General features: G+C 40.8%; 1 protein-coding gene across 1 annotated transcript in view; it reads right to left on the reverse strand.

Annotated features, from left to right (window-relative positions):
- Galntl6 (polypeptide N-acetylgalactosaminyltransferase like 6) overlaps positions 1 to 13090 on the reverse strand; it is a 750388-nt gene that overhangs the window by 168748 nt on the left and 568550 nt on the right. Inside the window, 2 exon segments of the mRNA XM_051169799.1 lie at positions 6715 to 6898; positions 10356 to 10541. Of these exon segments, the coding sequence (XP_051025756.1) occupies positions 6715 to 6898; positions 10356 to 10541 (370 nt within the window).

The raw sequence follows: 13090 nt of genomic DNA on the forward strand, positions 1-13090 counted from the left end.
ATGGGTTACCTGATAAGCTCTGACTTTCACATAGTATTTTGTATCAATTATTATTATTATTATTAATTATTATTATTATTATTATTATTATTATTATTATTATTATTATTATTATTATTACTGCTACTGCTACTACCACTACTATTGAAAACAGGGTGTCACTATGTAGCCAAGATTAGTCTTCAACTTGCAATCTTTGCACATTTACCTCTCAAGTGCTGGATTAGAGGCCTGCGCTATGTAGCCAGCTCTCATACTTCAAAGAATGCCATCAAGTTTTATAGTCTCTTCTTCAGAGGAACAGAGCTAGATGCTGTGAATACATTTCTAGAAGGCACTCTACTTTTCTGTGGAGAGGTAAAACAACTCCCTTTGACAGAGGCTGTATTTCATCAGTTCAAGCTTGGGCTGTGCTTTCCACTTTTGACTGCAGAGGCAGCCCATGTAGACTCTACCCACAGCTCTTTGACCCTCAGGGGAACTATAGTATTTGAAGTGTCAAACTTGTCATGCTTGGCAGCAGGTCACAGCAAGAGCCAGGCAATTCTAGGCCAGTCTATGATCCTATATGAAGAGTCACTGACTTCCAACCAATGCTCTGTGGACTCAGGGAGAATAAACAGTATTTGGAGTAGATGAATTTTCTTCCTTTGGTGTATACAGCCTTACACATGCAACGTGTGTGTGTGTGTGTGTGTGTGTGTGTGTGTGTGTGTGTGATTGTGTATGGGTGCATGTGCACTTGTGTGCATTTGTGTAAGTTTTTGGACATAGTGACAGAAGAGAAAATATTCGCCTGGAAAAGAACAGAGGCACAAAGGCTGCTTTTGGATAGTGTCAACAGCTGTCACCGAAAAGGGATTAGACATCATTTACATCTCAAAGAGGATAATTTGGGATCAAGGAGACTGAATTTTCTTAATGCAAAGAAGAAGGTTGCAGTCAATAAGTTCATTGGAATGGATTGCCTTTTGAAGCAGCAAATTTACTTTCTTGATGAGTTCAAGCAGAGGCAGGACACTATCTGGGGGATCAGCTAGTGATTGCTTGAATTGACAAGGAAATGGGGCAAGACAATTTCTTCTGGTTCTTTCTAAATGTTTAGATGCTAACATAAGGTCGAAGAAGTTGGTGGGCAGACAGTAAATGAATAACTTCCTGTTGTCACTAAAGGCTATAGGGGCACATTACATTTTGTCACACAGAAAAAAAAAAAAAAAAAAAGATTAGTTTCTTAAGTGCTTTGCATTCAAGATGAACCAGGAACGGGGAGACTCAAAAGCCACAGATAACAAGAATCCTCTAAAAGCATTCCTTTCCTTTATGTAAGTTCCCAGAAAGAGCCAAGGTTGTGTGTTCCTTAATCACAGACCGAAAGTATTTCTGGGATGCACCCAATCTTACCCATCCCAGTTCACTCCAGTTCAGTCCAGTTTAGTCCAGTCCAGTCCAGTCTGGTCCAGTTCAGTTCAGTGAAGTTCAGTTCAGTTCAGTCCAGTGCAATCAAATCCATTCAAATTATGTCTGGACTATGGTAACTGGAATGGTATTACATTTCTTCTTATAGGAACAATTCTTTAACAATGAGTTTTTTTTTTTTTTCAAATGTAAGTAGACACTTTCTTGGTATTCCAAGCGAAGCATGAAGAACTGCATTTGTCCTGTAGAGCGAACTGAAGCTCACATTTCCCAGTCTAGGAAGTGTGAGGATCTTGAGCTCTTTGGGGTTTGTAGCTTATTTTACAAAATGCTATTTACGCTATACCTCGGGCTCACATGTGCATTTTAACTGACACTATATGTTTGAGAGATAACATGCCCCACTCATTACAGGAGATTTTTCAAGTTGAAAGGCACAGTGCCAGTCAACAATGCAGACAACTCAAACGATGGCAGACTGCATGAGGAAACCGAAGTTCTATCACTTTATAACTTTTGATAGACTTGTTTTAGGAAGATACTTTTGCATGTAGACCGACGCAAAAGGCCCCGTGGCTTGCAGTGAAATTTCATATTCCCCTTATGTTCCCTTTTCCCCACCTTTCCAGCTTCCTGTCCCCGTCTTCCCACAGAAAGGTACACATCCCCCTCAGCCTCTTGACACATGAAAGCCTCTGAGAGATGTATAGATAGCCAGCACTCGTTCTGTGTATCTTAAAGCCTCACATCTAGAGAAGCAGGGTTTAGCCTAAAGCATGTCTGTTTATGAGCACATTCTGGTGACTGCTGAGATAATGGAATTGCTGATGCGCTGCTCAGAGTGCTTCAGTAACCATTCTTTTGTTATTAGGAAGGCAAATGCAGTGTTTAAGATCAAAGTGGACACCTCCTGGAAGCTACCTTTATTACAAAAGGCTAAAGTGCCTGAATTCCCAGGCATGAAAGGGACTTAACACAGAGAGACAGTAATATTCAATAGACCAGGGCGATTTCTGACAGGACGGCCACCACCTAAGTAAGTGGTTGACAGGAATGAGTGGGTAATCTCATTTTCAAAGTTACCGATTCTGTCAGAGCCAGGGTTCAGCAAAGTGCTTGATATTGTGAAGGCCACAGCCAGGGTCGGCCCTGACCAAAAAAAAAAAAAAAAAAAAAAAAAAAAAAATTCCACTGTCAGTGCAGGCCCCAAGAACACTTTTGCAATTTGCCGTTTTAGAGTGCCCTTTGGCGGAAGTTTGATTCCATCATTTCTGAAAGCGGGGGCCTCATTTTGCTGTCATGGTGGAAGTGGTGTAAAAGGTTGATAGAGTGAGTCACGGTTACAGTATCCCTACAGCCATTCTAGGGATGAATTCCAGCCCTTCAGACATGGTGACCTGGATAGTAGCAATCATACTGTGATTGCTGCCATCCAAGAAACGTTCTGTGGGGGAGAGTCAGACTCCTCTGTATGCATATCCTGTGTTGGCTCGTTTTTTTTGTTTTTGTTTTTTGTTTTTTTTTGATGTCAACGTGTGACACAATGCAAGGTCATCTGGGAAGAAGGGATCTCAATCAAGAGAATTGTTCTATAGGATTGGCCTGCAGGTAACTCTGTAGGGCATTTTCTTGATTAATGACTGATGTGGGATGGCCCAGTCCCCTGTGGGTGATGACACTCTTGGGCAGGTGGTCCTCCATGGTATAAAAAAGCAGGCTCAAGCAGCAGGGTGCAAACCAGTAAGCCACTGTCTTAGTCAGAGTATCTGCCGCTGTGAGGAAACACCATGACCCGAAGCAAACGGGCGAGGACAGGGTTTATTTGCCTTCCACTTCCACATCATTGTTGACCATGAAAGGAAGTCAGGGCAGGAACGCAAACAAAGCAGGAACCTGGAGGCAGGAACTGATGCAGAGACCATGTAGGAGTGTTGCTTACTGGCTTGCTCCTCATGGCTTGCTCTGCCTGCTTTCTTTCTTTTCTTTTCTTTTTTTTTTCTTGTTTTGTTTTAAATGTAATTTTATTGAATTATTCAATAGGCCTGAAAATACATCAGAAACACTCAATGAAAAGCCTTTTCCAATTATATTCCTTAGTCACTCAATCTTCTTTCATGGGCAATTAGATTTATTGCTTAGTTAATATGGTGACACACACACACACACACACACACACACACACACACACACACACGCACTCCATAATTCTTTTTTTTTTAATTTTTAAAATTAATTTATTCTTGTTACATCTCAATGTTTATCCCATCCCTTGTATCCTCCCTTTCTTCCTTCCCTCCCATTTTCCCCTTATTCCCCTCCCCTATGACTGTTCCTGAGGGGGATTACCTCTCCCTGTATATGCTCATAGGGTATCAAGTCTCTTCTTGGTAACCTGCTGTCCTTTCTCGGAGTGCCACCAGGTCTCCCCCTCCAGGGGACATGGTCAAATGTGAGGCACCAGAGTACGTGAGAAAGACATATCCCACTCTCCACTCAACTGTCGAGAATGTTCTGACCATTGGCTAGATCTGGGTAGGGGTTTAAAGTTTACCGCCTGTATTGTCCTTGGCTGGTGCCTTAGTTTGAGCAGGACCCCTGCTGCCTGCTTTCTTATCAAACCCAGGATGACCAGGCCCTGATGGTACCGCTCACTATGGGGTTCCTCCCACAACAGTCACTAATTTAGAAAATGTTCTAAAGTTCGCTGACAGCCTGGCTTTATGGAGACATTTTCTCAACTGAGATTAGCTTGTATCAATTTGATATAAAAATACTCAGCGGAGCATCCAGGAGCCCCACAAGGAGACCATTGAGGCTGCCGGATCTGGACCCAGGAAGGCCTGCACAACCCAATGCATCAATCAAGAACAATGCATGCAGTAAACCTAGACCCCCCTGTTCAGATCTAGCCAATGGCCAGCTCATTCTCCATGGTTGTGGGTAGCGTGGGGACTGCCTCTGACATGAACTCTGGTGCCCCCAATTTGATCACTTCCCTTTGGTGTGGAGGCCTGGTGGGCACACAGAGGATAGCACACAGCCTATCCAGATGAGACCTGATAGGCTGTGGTCATATGGTGGGGCAGGAGGTCTCCTTCTGTCACAGGGCTAGGGGAGGGGAATAAGGTAGAAGAGGGAGGGAAGGTGGTAATGGGAAGCTATAGGTGAGGTGATAACAATCGGGATGTAATCTGAATAAATTATAATAAAAATGATACTTAAATACTTAAAAAAAAAACCTACCCAGCAGAGGTACACTCTTCCATGGCCTCTGCATCACTTCCTCTCTCCAAGTTCCTGCCTTGAGTCCTTGCCCTGGGTTACCTCCATGATGGACCACAAGTTTTAAGATGAAGTAAACCCCTTTCTTCCTCAAGTTGCTTTTGGTCATGGTGTTTCATCACAGCGATAGGAACCCTAACCAAGACATAGCCTGTCCTCCGCTCTTAAAAAAAATTCAGTGTTTAACTTTTCATTCCCAACTTATCTATTATTTATTTATTTATCAAATTAAAACTTAGAATAACTAAAAATTGTATACCTTTGTGCCTTATGGCATGCTTTGAAACGCACACACCTGAGAGAGGGTTTAAATCATGCCTGTTAACTTATGTACCAATTCACCACTTACTTATCCTCCTTTATGTGCCATTGACAAAGCCTTCAGATGGCCACCTTCAGGGATGTCTGAGAAGCTGTTCTCAGCCAGGTCTGCTTCTAATGCTTGTAAGAAAGTCCTTCAAATAGATCCCTATACATTTTTATAGCAGTTCTGAATATTCATCAACTTTGGTCGAGGCATATGGGGGAGGAATAAAGACTCTTCATCATTTCTTTTCAAACACTTTCCAGTCATTTGAGAGGTTGAAATCCTAAGTCCAGAAGTGCTGCACAGTTAATGAATATGTTCCATTTTGCAAGACTTTTCTCCTGTTTTACCTAGTGAATGACTTCTTAAATCCCCTTCCCTTACTTAGGCGTTCATCTTTGTAGAGACCTGCACTGGAGGAAACATTTTTGTGGGAGTTATTAAATGTTTATTGGAATTTAAATGGTTAGTGTCACCAAAGTTGCTTTAGTATTTGGTAATGTCCCTACTGCAAACTTTCATGGCTCCTATTATTGATGAAAAGACAGTATTGATTTTAATGCATCTTAAATGGATTTTTACAGAGAAGGCAAAGCACTGATCACAGATATTTGTCACATACTAAAAAAAAAAAAAAAAAAACAAAAAAAACCAAAAAAACAAAACAAAACAAAAAAAAAACCCAAGAGTTTAAAATGATAGTGGTCCACACCTTTAATCCCAGCACTCAGAAGGCAGAGGCGGGCGGATCACTGGGAGTTCGAGGCCAGCCTGGTCTTCAAAGTGAGTCCAGGACAGCCAAGGCTACACAGAGAAACCCTGTCTCGAAAAACCAACTCCCCCAAAACAAAACAAGCAAACAAACAAACAGAACCCCCCCAAAAAAACAAAAAACCCAACCAAACCAAACCAAAACAAAAAAGACTTTAATGTGCTCACAGGATAGAGACTGGAATAGCTGTAATTCCACTGGGCAATATCTGTGCCAACTATGGGACCGTTGGGCTGTTTCCCATCAGTAATCCTTGTCAAACTAAGCCTTCCTTTATGTTTTTCTTGAAATGTACCCTTCTCATGTCCACAATAAAGAACAGTACAACAACAACAACAACAACAACAGGTGTTAGCTTTGTAGAAGTTAGTCAGTGGATTCTTTTAAGTTCATCTCTTACAAGCACTTAAATCAGGAAAAGTATTATTGATTACTTTGGATTTGTCTTTCAATGGGAACCTCCACTTTTAAGGCATGGAAGTACCTACTTGGGGGCACCGGCTTTCATAAAATGTAGACGGTTTCAAACAAGGTATAGAATATGGGCTCAAGCTCTGGTCCCTACTTCATACTGAACCTCAGGAAAAGAAGAACAGGCTCTTAATTTCAACAGTTCTTTAGGGAAGAGAATAAAGAGATACTGAGAATCAAAAGAGAATATCTAAAGTGGAACATGTAGTCTCCTTGTGTTTTTTTATTTTATTTTATTTTTTATTTTTAAGGGTCTGTGTTTCTGGTTCTTCTCATGGGCACACTCTTTCCTTTACCCTTCACAGCATTTAAGATGGCGGTTTGCGTATTTAGCATAGCATGTAATTATAATCTTCTATAGCTTATAGGTCTGACCTTTCTATGGTCCTGAGTTTGACATGCTAGAAACGTCACCTGCCACCTACCCTCTCTCCCCTTCACCCCTCCCTCGGCTGCTACTCACTCAAAAGGGTCGCTGGGATCAGCCCTCTGGAGCTCTGGAGGGATGGGGATTCTTTTGTAGTACATTTCCCAGTCGAAGGCTCCTCGCATGGCATCCCCAGCTTGTGCCTCATAGCCAAAGTGATTGTGGTCAATGACATCGATCATGGGGCACACGATGGTTTTGTGGTTTAGTGCAATTTGGTCTGAAAAATGAAAGCACAAAATAGGAAATGACATGCCTGCCTAGGTCATCTGTCATTTCCCAGCAAAGAGCAGCCTGTAGCTCCTTTTAATGCATAACACTTGCAGCCTCGGCGGCTTCCTGCCGTCATTAGAGCACTTTGCAAGAATCTCCGAACGTCGGACTTAACACGATGGGACAGTGATTAGGTACAATTAGAGTTGTTATAGTTCCCTTTAAGAAAGTTATGTCCCAGAGAGACTTGCAGAAGTCCATTTAGCTCTACTCTGTCACATTTTTTTTTGCTCTGACCTGTCCCCAATCTGTCATTTTAACGTGCCTCCAACATGCAGTGAGTATAAACAGTACTTGTGTTCCTCCAAGCATACAGCTAAAGCCTGCTGAGAAAATACTGGCCTGCTTTCAGAAGGTTCCAAAAATGTAAATATTTAACTTCATGGTTTTTATAGCATCTAATCATAAAACAGTCATGATGGCTGCGTTACCCCAATGACAAAAGATCATACATAAAATTCTTTCCTGTCAAGTTTGAAAGAGAACTTGGTAAGCCACTGTTTTTTGAGACCGACTCTACTTATCAATGCTGTACACATTTAAATTTTTTTCCATCAAATTAAAAAAAAGCATGATTAAACGACATGGTACTATTGCTAAGATAGTGCTGTAAAACCCTGAGCAAATACAAGATGATTTATTCTTATACTTTTTCTAATACTTTCACTATCCCTAAAAAGTGGCTGCTGTTGTTATTATATATATATATATATATATAATATATGGGAATATATAAATGAAACTGAGCTCAGAAAGGTCAACTTGTCAGGGATGACTCAGTTTACCCTTGCTTAATTCTCCAGTCCCCAAACCTATGTCTCTAGGTTGCCATGGTGCTTTTCCTCCCAGGCATCTTCCTTTTCTATCCAGGTACTTCTATCACGATAGACTTAACAGGCACTGCAGGAAACTGGCATTTGTTTATTTTGGTGCATGTAGAATAGCAATATGTGCAGTATCTTTTTCTCCCCCCCAAAACAGGCCTTTCATCAATGTATTCCAACGGTGCTGTCTGACAGGCAGGATGTTTAAGGAGGGCACACCTGCTCTCTTGTTATTTGGAAGACCTTTGGATGTGACATTAAACAAGGATATCATTTAGAAATATTATGGGGGTTGGTTACTTCTCTGTATGTTTTCTCTCGCTCAGAGATGTGAGCCTAATGTAGCACGTGTGAGAGATCAGCTTTTACAACGAGGAAACTGCCCGTTTACTTTGGATGTTTCAACTTAGCGTAAGGAAGGAAGCGAAAGGTTTTACTGGCTATAATAACAGGTGACATTTTTATCACACTGATAAAACACTGTGTGGAAAGAAAACAAATACCATGGGGTATTTCCCTTGCAGTCACACACGCTCATTGACTCATTGATTCATGTTACAAGAATTATTTACTGAGTAATAACAGTGGGCCAATCATTTTCCTAGGTTCCGATGCTACTGTGGAGAGCAATACCGCAAACACCATTGTGTTCAGGGATGGAGCAAAACGATTAGAAAATAAAATAAATAACTGAATTCCATAGTGTTCTACAAGGTGAAAAACCAGGCAGAATGAACAGTGGTATGGGGGAGAGTGGATACAGAATTCTGGTGTGTGGAAAAGGAGGCAGTTCAGACACCATGGCCTCAGGGAGCCTTAGGGAGCTTGAGGACTGTATATATCCTATTGCCTGCTAATTATATACATAGATAACAGACACATGATTTCAAGGGAACCTCCACAATGGGCTCTCTGAACACTCAATTTCACCAAGGCAATCTATGGCATGAGTTTTTTTTTTTTTTTTTTTTTTTTTTTTAAATCTATCGTGGCATTTTCTCCGGAGGAACAGACTATCAGAATAAGGTTGAGAAACACTTCGCCAATCACCTCTGCAGGTTTTAGTGTTATGGCTTCAGTGACTTTCTTCCATCAAATTCCGAACCAGCTTGATTTACAAGTTCCTTGACCAACAAGGAGTCCCAAGGTGATCCAAAAAGAACGAGTCTGTTAAATTAACTGTCAGTGTTCCCTTCAAATTTCCTTTCAGCTCTCATCCAGCTGTACTAGCTTCGGGTGAAAGCCGCATGACTAATTTTTCATCCAAGGCTTGTGCCTACATTTCAATTTCCAGGGATCAAACAAACAGACTCAATAGGAAATTGAAATTCAGGTATAATCCTCAAGGTGAAAAATGAACCAAGAAGTTATGTGGCTCAGCCAGTTTCTTCATTTTGGGTGATGTATCAAGATACTGATAGAGAGAGAGAGAGAGAGAGAGAGAGAGAGAGAGAGAGAGAGAGAGAGAGAGAGAGAGAGAGAGAGAGAAAAGATAGCATCCCGAACTTGAATCATTTCTTATCCATCAGACCCAAAGTAAATTAAATGCTTTAATGAGAAAGAGTCACCTGTGGGCGTCTCTTATTCTCTTTTTCCTATCTCCCCTTGTCCCTGGGACTCCTGGTGAGCAATCAGAAATTTGATAATTGACATTTAGGAATTGCTTTGGTTCATACAGAAGTCCAACGTTTTGCTGACTTATTAGAGCATTCAGCAGCATTCAGGTCAAATTCAGTTTGAGGGACTCTTGCTGCTGCTAATGAACATCTAAATATCTGTGTCCTTGGACAAAGCATTTTTAATTAAAAGCCTAGAAGGCCCTCTGGCTATTCTGGCCCTGGGATCCTGTTGATTAAGAAGATTGGGCAGCCACTGGTGCAGAGGTAGAACTGGACGATGTGGTGGAGGATGTGAGTTGCTGGGTGTCCTGAGCCTCATCACTGAGCCTCATCTTTTGTTTTTCCTGGTGGAGCTTGGCAGGGTGAAGCAGAAATCCTACATAATAGTCAATAACAGAGCCAATCATTTTCCTGCCTCCTCTGACGATACTGTAGAGAACAATACCACAAACAGCATTGTACTCAGGAATGGGGCAGAACAAAGAAAATATAATAAATATAAATAGCAGGAAATATAGTAAACAACTGAATTGTATAGTGTTTTGCAAGGTGAAAAACCAGACGAGATGAGCAGTGGTATGTGGAAGGGGGTACAGAATGCTGGCATTTGATCTTAATCTAATTATAGGATGACTAAAAATCGTTTGGGGCTTTTTTTTTTTTAAACTTTAATGCTTACATGATAAATATAACTGCAGTGAAAGAGGAGACATAGGATGAAATAAGCCTTACTAGCTTTAAGTTAGATTGCTACTGGTCTTATCTGAAATGCTATTTTATACAGTTTTCTAGCTATACCTATTTGTGATCAACAGTAATAACATACAGTTCAAACTCAAGCCTTTGTTGACTGCAACATTTACACAAGAAACTTTGCACTCCATTCACAAGGCCCAGTGCCCCAGCCTCCCGGGTCCAGTGTGTCGCACAGAGCGAGAACGGTGGTGACTAGCATACTCACTGAGGAGTGGGGGCAGCCAGTTCACGTTGACCTCACAGTGGGAATCCAGGAAGGTTAGCACCTCGCCTCTGGCCACAGAAGCTCCCAAAAGTCTGGTCCGAATGAGTCCTTCCCTTTTCTTGGTGCGAACAATTCTCACTTTGGAAAATCGAGCCACGTAATCTTCTAACTTATCCTTCAAGTGTTCTAGGGAGGAAGGAAAACACACAGGAAGAATGCCAAACATTAGTCACAGCAGAATTCTTTGTGGATGCTGTGCATAGACCATATGTGAATGGTGAATCCAAGCGTAACATTTTCAAAGTCTGTGTTTCTGCTCTTCTTCATCTGGAGGAAGATACTAATAAGCTTTGATACCTAGGGGTTTTTGTGTTTTCGTTTTCCCCCCAAAGCTTCATAAACTCCAAATGTTGCCCTTTGAATTCAGTGGACGGCAGTGATACTCCAGAGCTCAGCCATGCAGCTAATGTTGGCTAGAGGCCACCATGTTAATCCTGGCCAGCTTGTGGTAAGATGGGCATCAGCCTTCTAGTTTCTGCTGTGCAAAGTCAGATGAACATCTTGGCATATGGGCTCTTCCTGACAAGGGGGCTCTTTATAGCAAAGTTTTGCCTGGTTATTTCCTGTGCTGGTAATGGTGCACTTAAAACAAGAAGGAAAAGTATCTGTCAAACCAGTAAAAGCCAACCAGCTTCCCACCCAGCAAGGTCATAGAAAACTGAGAATTAAATCCAACTCTGAGTTCTAATTTGAACTGGAAACAGGACTCGCTTGGTGTTGAAATAGATGGGGAAAAGAAAGGCAAAAGAAATTTGGCACTCTCATCTTGAATGTTGCTATCTAAAATTTGGAAATCATTTATACTTCTTAAAACTGGACACATTTCTTCCTTAATTACAAGCAAACTGTGGAAACAAAATAAAATTTAAAACCTTATTTATATAAGATATTTTTTATTGGCTTTAAAGTTGCATTAGTCTTCCAGTTTTTTAAAAACAAAATGGGAATACTTGGTGACTTTTTGTGTGATAAGTACTTATATATTTTTATTTTCTACTGTTACTAGTAATGTATAAGATACTGTACTGACTGTCTCATTTTATGCCAACTTGACACAAGCTGAAGTCATGTGAGAGGAGGGAGCCTTAATTAAGGGGCCTCCACAAGATCAGACTATAGGTTAGCCTGTAGGGTATTTTCTTAATTGGTGATTGATGAAGGAGGCCCTGCCCACTGTGGGTGGCACTACCCCTGGCTGGTAGTCTTTGATTCTATAAGAAAGCAGGGTGAGCGAGCCATGCAAAGCAAGCCAGTAAACAGCCTCCCTCCATAGCCTCTGCATCAACTCCTGCCCCTATGTTCCTGCCTTGCTTGAGTTCCTATCCTCACTGCTTTTGACTATGAATTGTTATATGGAACTGCAAGTGAAGTAAACTCTTTCCCCCACAAGTTGCTTTTGGTCATGGTGTTTCATCACAGCAATGGTAACCCTAACTAAGACAGATACTATGAGGATTTTTCTGGAATTTCTGACAAGTATAGCCTAATAGTTATCAAACATTTTTTAGAATGCAGTATGCTATTATTTATATATTTGCTTGTTCGTTTATTTTTACCATTCTGTCTTTTTCTGCATATCAGTAATCAGAGTAGATATCCCAAGGACAGAGACAGAGACAGGGTGAAAAGCCAAGACCTCCAAAAATCATCACCAAACCATTAATAATGACATGTAATAAACACTGCCTGGAGGAGCTTCAGAAAAAAGAATTCAAAAGAACGGCTGTAAGAAAACAAAACAAAACAAAACAAAAAAAAAAAAAAAAAAAAAAAAAAAAAAAAAAGAACGGCTATAAGTATGTTCAAGCAATTCAAAGAAGGCATGGCTATTCCAAGAGATGAAAGCAGAGAGACAAATGAGAAAGTTCATCCAAGGTATGAAACTAGAACCCAATAAAATGATAATACTGATGATGAAAACTCAAACTAAAATGATGCTGGCAATGAAATGCTCAATAATCTGTATAAAAACCTCAGTGGAAAGCTTCTATTCCCACGGACTGGTAGGATTAATAATTACAACATAGTTCTGCACAGAATTAAACAAAACAAAACGAAACGAAACCCAGAAGATCAGGGTGGCTAAAACAACCCTGAACAAAGCAAAACAAAGCAAAATTGGCTGGAGGTAGCATCACCAGGCACCAGTGGGTAGGTCAAGACTCATGGCTACATATAAGGACCTGGCTCAACTTACAGGATCACAAAACAAAACAGAAGAAAATTATGATGGTAGGACAGCAACTTATAGAGGTGAGAAGAGGTTAATAGGGGTGGAAAGGAGATAAGAAAGGATAGAAGGGAGAGAGTAGCCAGAATACATTTTATACATGTATGAAAACCTCAAGTAACAAGATTAATAATAATAATAATAATAATAATAATAATAATAATAATAATAATAATAATAAACAAATGCAAAAAGTGCTCATGTAAGAGTCCAACAACACACACCTGTATCACTGCCACATACATTGGGGGATAGGAGGACTGAGACAGTCTTCCTGTTACTTATATTTCCTGTTATGTGTTCTGCAGTCTATTGTCTCAGGCCCTGGAATGTCACAACCTTTGCCCATATTCATTCAACAAGAGAAAGGTAACTTCTATATCTGCAAGTCCCAGGCTCTTCACAGTTCTTTACTTCGAGCTGTATGTGCGGCTCAACAACAGGC

This window comes from Acomys russatus, chromosome 27, assembly GCF_903995435.1.
Source record: "Acomys russatus chromosome 27, mAcoRus1.1, whole genome shotgun sequence".
Taxonomy (NCBI): Eukaryota; Metazoa; Chordata; class Mammalia; order Rodentia; family Muridae; genus Acomys; species Acomys russatus.